Source organism: Osmerus eperlanus, chromosome 21 (genome assembly GCF_963692335.1).
Source record: "Osmerus eperlanus chromosome 21, fOsmEpe2.1, whole genome shotgun sequence".
NCBI lineage: Eukaryota > Metazoa > Chordata > Actinopteri > Osmeriformes > Osmeridae > Osmerus > Osmerus eperlanus.
In genome coordinates, this window is record NC_085038.1 from 6,845,942 (window position 1) to 6,861,486 (window position 15,545).

General features: G+C 43.0%; 2 protein-coding genes across 2 annotated transcripts; one reads left to right on the top strand and one right to left on the bottom strand.

The window, feature by feature from the left end:
• The first annotated feature begins 705 nt into the window (after window positions 1–705).
• slc15a1b (solute carrier family 15 member 1b) lies at window positions 706–8,160 on the top strand. Its single transcript, XM_062447036.1, is given in 23 exon segments — window positions 706–818; window positions 1,109–1,149; window positions 1,477–1,561; window positions 1,783–1,924; window positions 2,037–2,156; window positions 2,259–2,358; window positions 2,896–2,986; window positions 3,432–3,515; window positions 3,622–3,704; window positions 3,841–3,927; window positions 4,106–4,195; window positions 4,848–4,892; window positions 5,015–5,047; window positions 5,222–5,310; window positions 5,529–5,610; window positions 5,728–5,847; window positions 6,048–6,165; window positions 6,244–6,310; window positions 6,425–6,532; window positions 6,664–6,778; window positions 7,243–7,380; window positions 7,661–7,768; window positions 7,859–8,160. Coding segments are annotated over 22 exon segments (2,181 nt in total). The 5' UTR covers window positions 706–818; window positions 1,109–1,131; the 3' UTR covers window positions 8,117–8,160.
• A 718-nt stretch (window positions 8,161–8,878) lies between these two features.
• On the bottom strand, window positions 8,879–15,391 carry stk24b (serine/threonine kinase 24b (STE20 homolog, yeast)). Its single transcript, XM_062447035.1, has 11 exons — window positions 14,839–15,391; window positions 13,901–14,131; window positions 13,277–13,333; window positions 13,053–13,161; window positions 12,671–12,828; window positions 12,286–12,471; window positions 11,916–12,064; window positions 11,687–11,810; window positions 11,251–11,319; window positions 10,999–11,135; window positions 8,879–10,774 (listed from the first exon to the last, which is right to left on the bottom strand). Exons 1-11 carry the CDS (start codon window positions 14,878–14,880, stop codon window positions 10,732–10,734), a joined length of 1,305 nt encoding a protein of 434 aa, XP_062303019.1. The 5' UTR covers window positions 14,881–15,391; the 3' UTR covers window positions 8,879–10,731.
• Between the last annotated feature and the right edge of the window lie 154 nt (window positions 15,392–15,545).

Here is a 15,545-nt window from a genome sequence, read left to right on the forward strand (position 1 = left end):
GTCTTCAGCTTGACCTCGCATTTTTTTATAACAACATGAACACAAACACGGGTCAGGTCAGGACCATATCTGCTATAATAAATGTTATGCTCTCATCTCTGATACTGTTCAACAATGAATTTGTTGTTGAAAAAATATGAATGTACAAAAAATAGACAGTTATTTCGGAAAAAAATGCTTCATAAAATATAGGCAAAACGTTGGATTACTGTATAAGACGGAATGTCAAATGTAACTAATGATTTGTAAACGCTCCCTATCTTTGAAACTCTTATAGAAAACACCTAGATGGTGCCTGATAGTAATTTTATGACAGTGTTCCATCCCATCCTTGGAGTCCTCCTTTATCTACTTTTCCTCTATCTCTTCTTTATTTGTTTTTAGAAAAACCCTTGTAATTTCTCCTTCTCCTCTCTGACTCTGCACAATGTAATCATTAATTGTGAGCAATAACCCATGGGCAATGGCCCATTTGCCTGTACACACCTACAACCCCCCTCCCCCCACACACACACACACACACACATCCACAGCCACGCCTCTACAGAGGTTCATGTTCAGGTACACAGTGGCTTCTACCCCATCACTCAACCTTCGTATTTCACACGTTGTCTTGAACACCAGGTCATAAAGATTACAGGCAACTGTTGCCATGGTGGGAGGTGGGATGAGGTCTCTCGTCTGACCACAGGTTATAAAAGCAGTCTGCCTGAAGCTCTCAGTGAGATAGATAAGTCACTGGCCACTGTCTCTTCACCCGTAAAATACCGACCAAGTGTGGCCCAGGAGTTCCCACACACAACCAGCAGTCATTACAGGTGGGTCACACACCTGGATACTTTGGGACCTGTTGTCGGAAAGAAATCTGAAATCCAGAAGCTCATGGCAACTTCTGAAACATTTGGGAATATTTTGTGATTCAGTGATTTTTTTTTTCTTCTTCATAATTGCTATTTCAGATTTTTTTCTCTTGGAATAAACGTGATTGTGTCATGTTGATGGTCTCTTCAAACCATCAACATGGTTGATGGTTTGAAGAGATATTTTTTCTCACATATATTCATGTACAAAAGTCTCACTGGAGCTTCTGGTTTTATGGTGTGAACAGGTAAAGACACAGATAATCTAAGAATGGAGCCAAAAAAGAAAGTAAGCACTTCTATATTATTCTTTACTTGTATATACATATCTATATTATCTACACCTTTATCAAATATCTAACTGAACAACAGGTCTGGCCAACTCTGTTCCTGGAGATTTGCACTCCTGCTAGATTTTCTCTCCAACTACATTTGTAACAAACATCAGTCAGCTTGTCAACCAGTCAGTTGTCAGGTGTGCTGGTTTGGGGTTGGAATGAACACCTACAGGATGGTAGCTCTCCAGGTGTATTTTTGTACTGCATTTGTATAGTGGTTATGTTATGTAGCTAATGCCCATTTCCTATGTCTTTTTCCTCCTCTCCACCGCACGTAGGTGGCATGCTGCGGCTATCCTATCAGCATCTTCTTCATTGTGGTCAACGAGTTCTGCGAGCGTTTCTCCTACTATGGAATGCGAGGTGAGTTTGTTTTAACTCCCTGTCCATGCCCAAAGGTACCAGTGTCAAGGTCTCGTACATTTTTACACAGCATGTTAGCTCACCCTAAAAATAACGGAGAACCACTGACAGTATTGAGACTTGTACAGTTGGACCTCTCATATGACCATTGGAGGGGGGTGAACTGTAGGGTTGGTGGTACAGTCCTGTTCCAACATCCCTCCCTGTCCCTCGTCCCCCAGCTGTCCTGGTGCTGTACTTCAGGTTCTTTCTGCAATGGGATGATGACTTGGCCACCTCCATCTACCACACTTTCGTGGCGCTCTGCTACCTGACTCCGATCCTTGGTGCCATCGTGGCCGACTCCTGGCTTGGCAAGTTCAAGTACGTCTTCTTTTGATGGACAGAGAGAATTTGGGGATGTTAATGGTGCCGTGATGTAAAACGGCGTCCTAAATCAGATGTGGATACATTTTTTATCCTCTCTCAACCCCAGGACCATTATCTACCTGTCCATCGTTTACACTGCTGGTCAGGTTGTCATGGCGGTAAGCGCTATTCATGACATCACCGACCACGACAGGGACGGAGTTCCGGACAATATGACCTTCCATGTGTAAGTTTATCTGTTCAACACAAACAAACAATGTAATTATCCAAGCCATGATATTTACGTTTTAGGTGACATTGTGTGACTCCTTGACCCCCTCCCCCACAGGGCCATGTCTATGGTTGGCCTGTTCCTCATCGCCGTGGGAACTGGAGGCATCAAGCCCTGTGTGGCTGCCTTTGGAGGAGACCAGTTTGAAGATCACCAGGTAAGACTTGTAGCCCATCCTTTGTTTCTGTAACATGAGGCCACCGAGACAGGATGCTAATAGAAATGCTAATATATTAGCTACAGTGATTGGGTACTGGGTGAGGCTGTCTCATGGACATCATTTGAAAGGGTTTACTAAAGTCGTTTAGTTAACAACCCCTCCCCCCCCAGTCGTTATCAACGAAATATCTGCTGAGACAATATCTACAACCAGAAATTGCAGAGCTCATTCAAAGCTGTTGTATATTAACTAAAAATTAACACGTGTTTAAACAGTCATTTATGATAGCCGTCAAGGACAGGGTCAAAGACTATTCAGCCTTATCCTGAAGATATGGACAAATCACTTAACATGAATTCACATAAATCTGAAGACTAAAGAGTTCCAAAATCCAAACCTTTTGTCACACACAATTCTTCTCTGCGATTTGGAAACCAGTACAAGGAGAACACCTTTGCTTGTTTTATGCATTTGATCTGATCTGGCCTGACTGTAAATGCAATGTTTTATAATATGTTGTTCTGCTCTCTTTAGGAGAAACAGAGGAGCACCTTCTTTTCCATCTTCTACCTGTCAATCAATGCTGGCAGTCTCCTGTCCACCGTCATCACTCCCATCCTCAGAGGTAGGGTGGTACATTGTGTGTGTGTGTCTTTGTCTAATAGTAATGGAACAATTCACTTTTTTCATTTTCTTGGTTTTGACCAATTCAAGTGCTATTTCCAGGGGGTTTTAAGGATTTAGGGTAAGAATTAGAGTTAGGGTCAGAGTGACATTAAGGGTTGGGGTTAGGAGTTAGTGATGGTTGGATAGTTTTAGAGTTGGGATTAGGAGCTGCGGTTAAGTTTAGGATAAGGCTTCTGGTTAGATTTTTGTGTTAAATTTAAGGATGTGCTCATGGTGAATGTAAGGGCTAAGTTTAAGGTTAGGGTTAGGTTTAGGTTTAAGGTTAATAAAGGTTAGGGAAAACGTGATTTTCAATAGGGACAAAATTGCGAGTCTAGAATAGTAAATCCAACTTAAACATATTAAACACATGTTTAATGTGTCTACGTGTATTCTTCCCCCAGCCCAGGAGTGTGGTATCCATACCCAGCAGAAGTGCTACCCCCTGGCCTTTGGCGTCCCTGCAGCCCTCATGGTGGTGGCTCTGGGTAAGACATGCTCTGTGTACACCTCATGCATAGATACAATACATATTAGGACACCTTATTAGGTATGGTTCACCTGGAGTAACATTGTGCATGTGTGTGTTCACAGTGGTGTTCATTGTGGGTAGTGGTATGTATACCAAAGTGGCTCCCAAAGGAAATATCATTATGGAGGTCTGCAGGTGCATCGGGGTAGGAGACCATGCTAGCTTCAACTTCCACACCGTGGAACAGACATACTGTTTGTCAAATAATTTGTTTTATGCGAGCAGGTATAAATGGCTATGTGAATATACATTTTGGTGGTAACTGAGTTCTTTCCATGTAGTTTTCCATTAAGAATCGCTTCAGGCATCGTAGCAGCCAGTACCCAAAGAGAGAGCACTGGATGGACTGGGCCAATGAGAAATATGATGTAATTATCTATGAAAATGACACACAATCACACAATACACTGCTTAACACACCTACACAAATGCACAACATGTATGCACATGTACACATACACAGTTATCTTGCTCTCTTGCTTTTTTCCCTTCTCAGAAAGGAAGTCTTGTGTTCTAACCCTCCTCTCCTCCCCTCTTCTCCCCCAGAAACTGTTGATTGCCCAGGTGAAGATTCTCCTGAAGGTCCTGTTCCTCTACATCCCTCTGCCCATGTTCTGGGCTCTGTTTGACCAGCAGGTAAAACACCTGAAGCCAACACTTAGCCTTATCACGATAATGAGTAAATGTACGAATGGAGGCATACATTTTCATTACATTACATTACATTACATTTACATTTACGCATTTAGCAGACGCTTTTATCCAAAGCGACTTCCAAGAGAGAGCTTTCCAAAAGAGCATAGGTCACTGATCATAACAACGAGATAGCCCCAAACATTGCGAGCAGCCAAGACATGAAGCATACATTGTGGAAAACCAAATAAGTGCCAAAGGGAAGAACCATAAGAGCATGCAGTTAAACAAGTTACAATTGAACAACATGAAACTCCCCACAAGAGTGCAAGAGTGTACCTATAGAAAAAACAATCAACAGTAAAATATTTCACAGCGACATATATGCATTTATTACACAGCTGTTCTTAATGCTTAAACGCTAAATGCTTAAATAATGCTTAGACAATTCCAGATACCTTCTAGAGGTAGTATTACATGTCATTGTCTGGCTTTGACACAAGCATTCTCATCTCATGTAATCTTGTGTCTGATCCGATGAACCAATGGTGTTGAAGAGATCTAGTGAAGAATTCAGTGGCAGAACATAAATGTGTTGGGATGTCAGAGAAGTCTAGTTCCGGCAACTTCTGACAGATCTGGTTCTTCTCCACAGGGCTCCAGGTGGACCCTCCAGGCCACTACCATGGACGGCAACTTTGTACGTTTTTGGAGAAACATCTGTATTCAATCTAAATCTGACCTTGGAACTATGTTTCCTACCCACCCAGTGTCTTCATGTATGCATGACACAACTTATTTTTCCATTTCTTCTGTCCACAGGGAGCCCTCATAATACAGCCAGACCAAATGCAGGTGATTAGAGTTTTATGGTCACTCATTTATACATAATGCTCTACTTTAATTTAGTCTGAAGCCTACCACAGTATATGGCATAACTGAACTCTCTCTCTCTTACTCTCATTCACTGACCCTCCCATCTCTGTCTGTCTGTCTGTCTGTCTGTGTTTCTCCCTTTCTCCCTGACAGACAGTGAACCCCATCTTGATTCTGGTGCTGGTCCCTGTTGTGGACAGCTTGTTGTACCCCCTTATTGCAAAGTGCAAGCTTAACTTCACGTAATTTCCTGATACTTTTTTATCCTCATGAATCATGTCTCATTACATTTAAAGGGACATGCCCACAACTACCACTAAAGGAATAACAGACCATTTGTAGATACACTAAAGTAAAACAATGGATAATTGCAAGATCTTTATCATATCATACGGTGTCATATCAAATTGGGTCATATTATAATATGGAAATGTTTGTCTCTTGTGGTGGACTACCCCAGACCCCTGAAGAGGATGACTGTGGGCATGCTTTTGGCTGCTATGGCTTTTGTGGCTGCGGCCCTGGTCCAGCTTCAGATCGATGTGAGATAAATCTCCCCACAAATTCAAACAGATATCAATTCTATCCATTATTTCTTCAATATCAAATTTCATGCTTATGTCATATGTATCATACCCATTTGTTCTCTTGCTTTGCAGGAAACCCTCCCGAAATTCCCAACAGGTGTTGCTGGGCAGATTAAATTCCTGAATTTAAACTCTAGGGAGGTGATATTAAATATTAATACAGGACAAGATTCCCCTGTCCAACCTTTCAAGGTACATTGAGTCCATATGAAAATAAACCATAATAGCTTTACTGTAAATAACAGTAAAGCTAAAGTAAATACAAATGCCATTACATAGTGAGTTGAAATATCTATGGAGAAACATGGTTGAACAAGTAGATCAAATATTGTGTCTTTATGATTCTGTCACCATCATGTTTTCACCATGTTTTTGTTTGTTTTTTCTTCCAGTCCTCAGGGGAATACCTGACATTTGACAAACAATTCATAGTGTCTCTCAACAAAAACCAGACCTACCGTATAACTCTGAAGTCTCAGACAAGGCACACAGCTCTTATCACTCCAGCAGGCCTTAACTTGACAATTGTGAGTGAAATTTGTATAAATACAGCTGTATTTTTTATTTTATTCATGACTTATTAATTAGACCCTGATCCCCATCTTTAGGTTGAAGACAGTAACAAAAAACCAGAGCAAGGCAACAATGATATCAGGTCAGTTGTGTGTGCATGTCTTTGTATGAATCTTTATTTATGTTCACACAGACACACAATATCAGTGTGGCACATGCAAACTCAATAAAAATGTGATCCTGTATTCTCTCTTAGATTTATCAATGCTTACCACGATGATTTGAATGTTACCGCTGGTTCACTGGACTTTGGGGCCATATCACAGTACAAGAGCTCAAGCTATAAGCTGGTACCCCAGGGGAAGTGAGTATGTTGGATGTCTTTAGTCTCTTTAAGAAATTGATGGATACCCTTTTGTATAAAAACAAACATATCATTGTTTCCTGTGAGTCAATTAACACGAGTTCTGATGTGTTTTCCTGTTTTTGTTGCAGTCCTACATTCATCATCAGAAACGCAGCTTTGGAACAATGTGAATACACCAGGCCCCTAGGCTTTGGCAGCTCTCTCTCCCTGGTCATCCCCACCTCCTTCAGCTTTGGTTCTGATGTAGGTCACCTCACCATATCCAACCAAGAACACGCACATGGCTCAGAAAGAACGGTTCGAATTTGAGTAATTGTAACCACAATGATGTTGGTCAGTGACACTTTGTGTACCTCAAACTCATTGTTCCTGTTAGAACCTTAGTGAAATGGTTTTAAGCAACATTTCTCAGAGTGTGTATACTCTACTGTGTTTCAACAGAGAATACAACTGACAGATTTAAGTAATATTACCAACAGACACAAAAGAAACATGAACACATTCAAGGTCACAATGTGCAGTCACCAATAGCCATGTTTGCCTTCTGGTCAGTCTTTCCTAGCCGAGAACATTCTTTTCAAGTTTGAGTTGTGGACTAACATGGAATTCAATGCACCTTTTTAGATTGTTTGATAAGACTTTTCGGTGTTTGTATTCTTCACAACACAGGGTGTTGACAGTGCTGTGTTGTTGTATTGTGTGTGCAGTGTGGGAACAGCATCCAGGCAGTGGAGGACATCCAGCCCAACACCATCCACATGGCTTGGCAGATACCCCAATACTTCCTCATGACAGCAGGAGAGGTCATCTTCTCTGTCACTGGTCTGGAGTTCTCCTATTCACAGGTAGGAGCATGCTCTCTCTCTCTCTTTTTCTCTTTCTCTCTTTCTCTCTCTCTCTGCCTTTTCTCACACACACAGTCTGGCCATTCAGGCACCCTAGACACATTTGTTATTGTATTTTTACAATCATTAAAATACATATAGATTGAATTGCCTCCAAAATATCTGTCTTGTTGGGCGCCCTGGAAACATCCCTGCACACACAAAAACAAACAAACAAACAAACAAACTCCTTTCACTTAAATCTTACAGTCTCCTCTCCACATCTTTCTCTGGCCTCCAGGCACCTAGCAACATGAAGGCTGTGCTTCAGGCTGGCTGGTTGTTAACTGTAGCAGTGGGCAACATCATTGTTCTGATTATAGCTGAGGCGGCTCAGCTTCCAGACCAGGTGAGTGGAGCATCTCCTCCTGTCTGTTCACACACACTCACCTCCATGCCCTGAAGTCATACTCACCATGTTATCTTGTGTGTCTGACAGTGGGCCGAATACATCCTATTCGCCTCCCTGCTGGTGGCTGTGTGTGTTGTCTTTGGCATCATGGCGTACTTCTACACCTATGTGGACCCGACTGAGATCGAGGCCCAGTTCGCTGAAGTGGAGCCCGAGGAGAAGAAGAGGAAGAACAGCGTGGAGCTGGAGAAGAGGGACTCAGTGGAGAAACGCCAGGATGAGAGGAAGGCTTCAAGTTCTTCGTCAAGCTCAGAGGAGGAAGCAGACAAGAAGTCCAAGATGTAGAGCGACAACCACACATTCCCTCATCACACGACCCCCCCCCCCCCCCCCGTAAAATGCTACGTATTTATATTGTGAAAGTATGAGTGCATTGGCACACATCCTGGCATGGAGTGGTTTAGGAATCATGAGTGAAATGAGTGCATCATTGAGTTGGAGGGGCACTGGTTTGATATTGCTTCCTTAAAGGATTTTTTGGACATCAAGTAAATATAAGAAGTTAACATTGTAGATATTGGCATTCAGAACAAAACATCTTCAAATAATTTCATGAAACATTTCTCAAAAAAGCATCAATCATTTATGGTAATTACCCTTTTGTTGTACATAATTTTTTACTATGATTTATTTTGCACCATGTAGCAAAAGCAACAATTTATTTGTATTCTATTTGTTTCGTAAGATTTTATAATGTATAAAGAGAACATACAAATAACCTTACCAGCATCTACGATAATTTCCAGTGCGATGTTGTGTATGTATGTCTGCATGTATAGTATGTATTGTCCATATATTGTTGCTGTTTTGTATACTGTATAACCAGATACTCTTGGTGACATCTCATTGAACCACTGGCAATCAGCTGCTTCAATAAAGTGGATGTCTGGCAAAAACCAAGTTTCAAGCTATTGGAATAACTAATGATGAGTGTGGAGGTGGAACCGGGTTGAGAAGAAGCATTTGAGACATCTCATCTGAGATGTCATGTGGGGCTGCATTAGTACTATGAGCACCCTGCTTTACACTAGTAGCAGGACAGACTGGATGGGGACAGCAGACTGTTAGCATTAGGTCTTTATTTCTCATGTCACTTTGAATGCTTACCAGGAGCTTATTTTCACCTTGGGGAGGCCAGGGATGACACAAGCAAAGATTATATACAGTACTATAAACTGTCAGCTATGATAAAGGAAACCAAATGTACACATTTTTCCAATACTGTCTGTAGCATATGTTTACTATAAGTTATAACAGCCAGAGGCAGGTGATCATAGCCAGAACGCATTCCTTAAACCCATACTTTTAACTCTTTGCAGTTACAAAAATATTGGATATTTCTCAGTTCATTCCCTGTGTTGATAAGTGCACCCTGATGCAACTCCTCAACATTATTGCTGCATTAGCACAGTAGTAAAATCTGGAACTTTATATAAAGTAAACATATAGTAAAAGATGGCTATTTGCAACTCCTTGTTTTTTTAATTCCTTGTACTTTAAATACTCTACACTTTCAAAGTGCAACAACAAAGAAAAGACAACAAAAAGAAAACATATTTGAAATTAGAAAAAAGGTGCAAATCATAATACAAAACCAGGGTGACAATAAAACAGGACATGGCACTTCATGTAGCGTCATGTGACAGGGAAGTGTTTGGAGTGAAATGATTCAGGCATTTTCTTGAACCTGTTCCTTTACAATGAGAGAAACAGCACGACATCTTGAACTTGGCAAACCTTCCTACACAGGGTTCTGTTTGGCAATCTGAATGGAACAGCTGACCCAGAAGCAGCTGTCCCTACCTACTGTAGTCTCAGCAGGGAATTGTTCCTTGACCATATCTGTAACAGAAATCCCTTGGCCTAAGCATATAGCAGTTCAAACCACAGTTTGACAACAAATGATGTAACCTAAGAAAGCAGAGAGAGCGATCTGGGTGATTGACATGGCAGACTGGAACTCAGTCCAATGGAAAGCTGACAAGAGTAGAAGAGCATAGAACCTCACCTCTCTGATGGAGAAATAAACACTGGGATGAAATGTGGACGCCAAAATTTCAATGTGCATCTCAAAAAAGGCAAGGCATTTTCAGTTATGTCCATTTGAGTGACCTAACTCTTAAATATCTACCTTTCATTTTATCTACAAAATGCGCATGACCATTTTGTACACAGTGATTCATTTCTGCGATGCCTGTGACCATTTTCAATCATATACAGGTTTGTATACAAATCAAAACACAGCGCCTCCCAATGCCTAGGAGGAGTCCCCTTTACCTGAGGTTTCATTAAAAATGCTGCAATTGCCAGAAGCAAGGAGTCTTGAACATACTAAGTGCACACACACAAACATACTCTCACCACCCTCCCATCTCTCGCTCTCACACAGGCACACACAAAAACAGATTTATCCCCACTGGTTGCTGCATGCGTTCAGGAGATATGGTTCCCTCACAGAGTAACAGAAGAAGTCCTTTTATGCATTGCGTATAGTTATCTCCTATAAATCGGGCGGAGACTCGCAGAGACACTCTGTAATGGGAGACAACATCTCCAGGGCTCTCTCCACTGGACAGAATCAGTCTAACGCTCAGCTGTTAAGGAGTTCTCTCATCTCCTCCAGGCAGCTAGTGAGTCTCTCCCCCACGCTGTGGGGGTCCACAAGAAGTAGCTTTGTCAAGTTCAGGCTGAGTGAGGGCTCTGCTGCCCACCTCTGGTGAGTTACAAGGTTCTCATTTCCAGAGTTTTCCCACCAGACACTGGAGTGTCCCTCCCTTCCGGAAAGATTAGATTGGGCAGGGTCCCACTGGTGTTGACCCCTGACCTCTAACCCTGACTTGGCCCCAGTGCAGGGGGCTGGGCCTGGAAGGGGTGGGGGCCGGGGGCCAGGGAGAACATCCCTAGGGAGAAGAGGAGGAGGAGGACTTCCTGCTGGCGGAGAATCTAGAGGAGAGAAGACACTGGGTTCAAATCATAGTCTGATCTGTACAGCTCGATATCCTTCTAAACGCTGTACATTAATGTCCATCTCGTTAGTCAATCTCCAACTCCAACAAACTTGATAGCCACAGAAGTGTTGAAACTAAAATGACTTTCAGGATTCTAGATCTGAGGGACAGACAGAGGGGTGGGTGGTGGTAGTGTGGGGGCCCAAGGGCCTGGCTCACCTCTGGAGCCTGTGGACCATGCGGGCGACCAGGGAGTCGGAGATGCCGGGGAAGGCCTCCTCCGCAAGGAGGATAGCCTCTCGCAGCTCATCCAGGGCCATGGGGTTCCCGTTGACCTGCTCCTGACGTGCCTTCAGCTGGGGAACAGAGAGAGGGAGGGAGGGGCGGGACCACAGGGGATATGGGTGAGTTAGCAGGAGGGGAGTGAGAGGGAGTGGTTTCAGACTGGAGATCACACAGGGAGCTTCCTACCTCAGCTAGTGAGGGAGAGATGACGGTGGACAGGCTCTGTGAGTAAGGCTTCTTTGGAATGTCTTTCGTCTGTGTGAAGAGAACGAGGAAGGGGAGGGGGGGGGGAGTGAAATATGAAGGTTATGGAAACGTTTTAGTCTGATTTATGTGATGTCCATTTCAGCGACATCAGATAAAAAGCATGCAAATACTGAATATGGAAAGTGATTTCCTTCTTTCTATACATTATAATGCATCTAAAATTTGTGTCAGGCTGTGGGATATGAGCCATTTTCGACAGCTTACAAAATCCATTCTACCTCAAAGTTATGTCAAAAATTGTCAAAACGTGCTTTCCTACTGCCTAGCTTTCATGAATATCTTGAAGAAATGTAAGAGTGTAGGCTGCAATTTAAAGGTAAAATACTGCAGGGCCTGTCCATTCTACGTCAGTCACCTGATCTAGCGCCCCCGACTGGCCCTCGCCGTTCTGCAGCTTCTTGGGGTCCTTCTCCCGAATAGTGAAGATCCAATCATCGCTCCCAAAGTCGTTCCCACCTGATGCCTGGCCATCCTGTTCTCTGATTGGACAGAGGAAGTTCAGATGTAAGGATTGCACTGTAGGATATGAGGGGAGCAGACACAACTTAAGATTCCAACAGCCTCCGCTTTAACGCTGGACTTACGAATCAGACTCATCGGAGCTGGACTCCTGGACTCGTGACTGCTCTGCCTTCCACCTCTTGTACTTATCCACCAGCTCCGTCAGGTAGGAGGTTTTCTTGGCATGGCGCACGATCAACTTATGCTTCAACAACTCTTTGGCAGTGGGTCTCTGTGGAGACAGAGAGAGCGAGATTAATTACTTGTTTAATCCTGTCATCATATCAGTCCCACTCCTCCATGACAGGACACAAGCCAATGAAGCTTAACCAATAAACCTTAAGAAGCTGGGTCTAGCCCACTACATGTAGGATGATGTGCTTCTTAGTCACCATACTTTATCCCCAAAAATATTTTTTGGGGGGGAATTACCAAGTATTTGTGAGTACTTACAAAACTGGGCTCTTTGTTTAAGCAGGCCTCGATAAACTCCTTGAGGGGTTTGCTGTAGTTTCCCTCCAGAGTTGGGGGGTTGTTCTTTGGGATAAGAAATAAGACCTTCATGGGGTGAAGCTCTGAGTGGGGGGGTTCTCCCTTGGCAAGCTCGATGGCTGTAATGCCCAGAGACCATATGTCAGCCTGTAACCCCAAACCGAGAAAGAGAAAGTCATGAGGATAAGATTATGAATTTGCCAACATTAAGTTAAAGATGAATGACTTGGCACTAATCTGTCTACACATAAGATGAGGTAGCTCTTTTAACCTATTAAGATGCCTCCTCATACCTCCAGCATCCTCATGCCTCTAAAACCCCGTAAGGAGTCATCTGTGACCTGACCTTGGAGTCGTAGGCTGACTGCTTGATGACCTCCGGTGCCATCCAGAATGGCGTGCCCACAAACGTGTTCCTTTTGATCTGTGTGTCTGTCAGCTGGCCCGCCACGCCAAAGTCTGCCAGCTTCACCTCGCCCTGCTCCGACAGCAGCACATTGGCAGCTGGAGAACAGAGACCAAACAGGTCAACATAAGAGCCTTCACCTGCATAGGCAGTTAATAGCACGACCAGAAGGAACATGACAGTGCTCAAATGTGCAAGATCATATAAAAGATTATGTCAACATCAATTTAAAAGAAGGTACTGAAGATAAAGGGACTGGACTGAATCAAACCCTACCTTAAAAGGGAGAATCTGAGGAGACATGGAGCAGTTTGCGATCTACCTTTGATATCCCTGTGGATCTTCTTCTCTGAGTGGAGGTACTCCAAGCCTTTGAGGATCTCTCTCAGGATGGTGGCTATCTGCGTCTCGTCCAGAGATCCTGGCTCCAACTGGAAAGCACAAGAAAAAACCCCCAGCCTTTAGCTTGGCCAGCTACGAGCAGACATCATAGTCTACCAGCGTTCTGATTCCAATGAGAGTTTATGACCACACGCCACCACTCACCAAATCCAATGCGGACCCACCGCCAAGGTACTCCATGATGATCCATAGTTTTGCATCCTGAACAAGAGGGGGCAAAGATTTAATAAAAATGGGGCACAAACGTTGGTGCATCATAAACACCACGGAACATAAGACAACAATGCTGAGGTAGCACAAGGCAAGGAAGATCATTATGGGATGTAACATTCACAGCATTTCATGTAGACGACACAGTGCCATTGGCAATGTGTCTAAATCTTCATAAATAACTCTACAGGGGATAAAACTAGTGGGAGTGTGACGTCTTTAATCCCTTTTTAAATGTGGGATTATCAGGGGGAAAGTTTGTATAGGGAGGAAAATCCTGTTAAATCTTTGGCTGCTTAGGCTGCATTACACTTCTCAATGTGAGCTTGACTGACTTTGGCGAAATGTGTGCCAAAAACAATCAATTCTGAAGGAGCAAATAAACACAAGTGATATATAGCCCAAAAAGCATTTATATTCAAAAGATTTGCTATTTAGAGCATCAGACTTTGCAGGGTACGCTATCACACGTCAATCCACAACCAGGTGGTACAATTTTAGCATAACCAATCAATTACAGTATTGAATTTCTGAGGAAAGTCCTTGCTTGGTACTCACTTTCAGATAGGAGCCGTAGTATTTGGTGACAAAGGGGCTGTCACACTGGCTCAGTACTGTGATCTCCTGCTGTATGTCCTCTATCTCATCCTCAGCCTCCTCCAGGTCAATGATCTTGATGGCCACCACCTTCTGGGAGCGATTGTCGATGCCTTTGAACACTTCGCCAAAAGAGCCTTTGCCAATCCTCTCCAATTTGGTAAAGAATTCCTCTGGGTCTGCCTTTAAATTCTTTGGTGGAGAACATTTATTCATTTAGCAGACGCTTTTATCCAAAGCGACTTCCATGAGAGAGCTTTACAAAGTGCATAGGTCACTGATCATAACAACAAGATAGCCACAAAAACATTGCGAGTAGCCAAAACATGAAGCACACATTGTGAACAACCAAAGTAAGTGCTATAGGATGAATCATGAGTCATGGACCGACAACATCAAATATATCCAAACTATCTATTCGTTTTAGAGTAAGAAATCAATCTCGTCCTCAATGTGCTCCTATTCAGGCACAGTTCCAACTGTTCACTGCTTCATGGAAAGAATATAAAATCGGCTCCAACAATTCTGAAAGCATTTGTACATGGACAAGTTATCAGTGACAGTCCATTAAATATATAACCAATATATCACACAATGCATTGTCCAAAATCATAGCATAACAAGCATGTGGGCAACCTACGTCCCATTATTTGAAGGCTAGCAAACATTATTGCATTTAGCAAACCAAATAAAGCTGGTGCAGTCTTACATCCTCGGCTACCTAACGTTAGAGAGGATGCATATTTTTTACTCCTGCCTAACACTGACCTGACCTCAGAACAAGATCTTTGCAGACACCAAACCAAATATAATCGGCTATACACCTGGCTATATTAATGAATTGTTTTTCCACAAGTTCCACAAGAAAAGTTACTAGCGGTCCGGTTAGCTTGACTTACCTGCATCCCTGGCAGGCTACCCTGGACTGGAGAATGCGCCATGGCGGCTAGATGGAGTCTCGCCCGTAAACAGCTAACGTTAGCTTGCTAACTAGGAGATGGCGTCTTATGTTCCGTGTCAATCCGCTCTGCTAATCCTTCAGATGACAAACAAGCTTTTAAAGTAAAGTGTGCTCGCCCTTTTGCGTAGGAGGAAAAGTTATACTAATGGTTGCCGTTCGAGCTGACCCTTTCCTGGCCTGAATTTAATTCGTTCGCTAGCGTTGAAAGCTAGTCAACGGCATTGACAAAAATTTCAACACACACTGACATTAGCCCGTTAGCTAGCTATCCAGTGAGCACACTAGCCTGCATGTCGAATACATAACTATAAATATACTACGCATAGATACTGTGGTAATTTGCTGAGATCCATATGTTTTTGCAAATGTAGCAGCAAGAGGCTAATATTTAGTTTTTCTTTTTCACTTTCCTCCTGTATACACCGCCATCTTGTCAGGGCTGTCACCACACTGGGCGGACCCAGATCACACGAGCAGTGGCCAATGTGGTTCCAAATTTTATGTGCCAACCAGTGGAGGTCAAACCTTCTACCCCTTCACATTTATGGGGTCCCAATTTTCATCAAAGTAAACGCTCATTTTAACGTAGCTAAAAAAACAACAACTAAATTGTCAGTTATAATGACAACATGACATTCATGTATG

Excerpts from the sequence above, each read along its gene's own strand:
- stk24b (XM_062447035.1), bottom strand. The coding sequence starts at position 14,880 with ATGGCGCATTCTCCAGTCCAGGGTAGCCTGCCAGGGATGCAG. Across the intron at positions 14,132-14,838 it reads GTAGCCTGCCAGGGATGCAG|AATTTAAAGGCAGACCCAGA; the intron begins GTAAGTCAAGCT and ends TCTCCACCAAAG. Across the intron at positions 12,065-12,285 it reads TAAACAAAGAGCCCAGTTTT|AGACCCACTGCCAAAGAGTT; the intron begins GTAAGTACTCAC and ends CTGTCTCCACAG.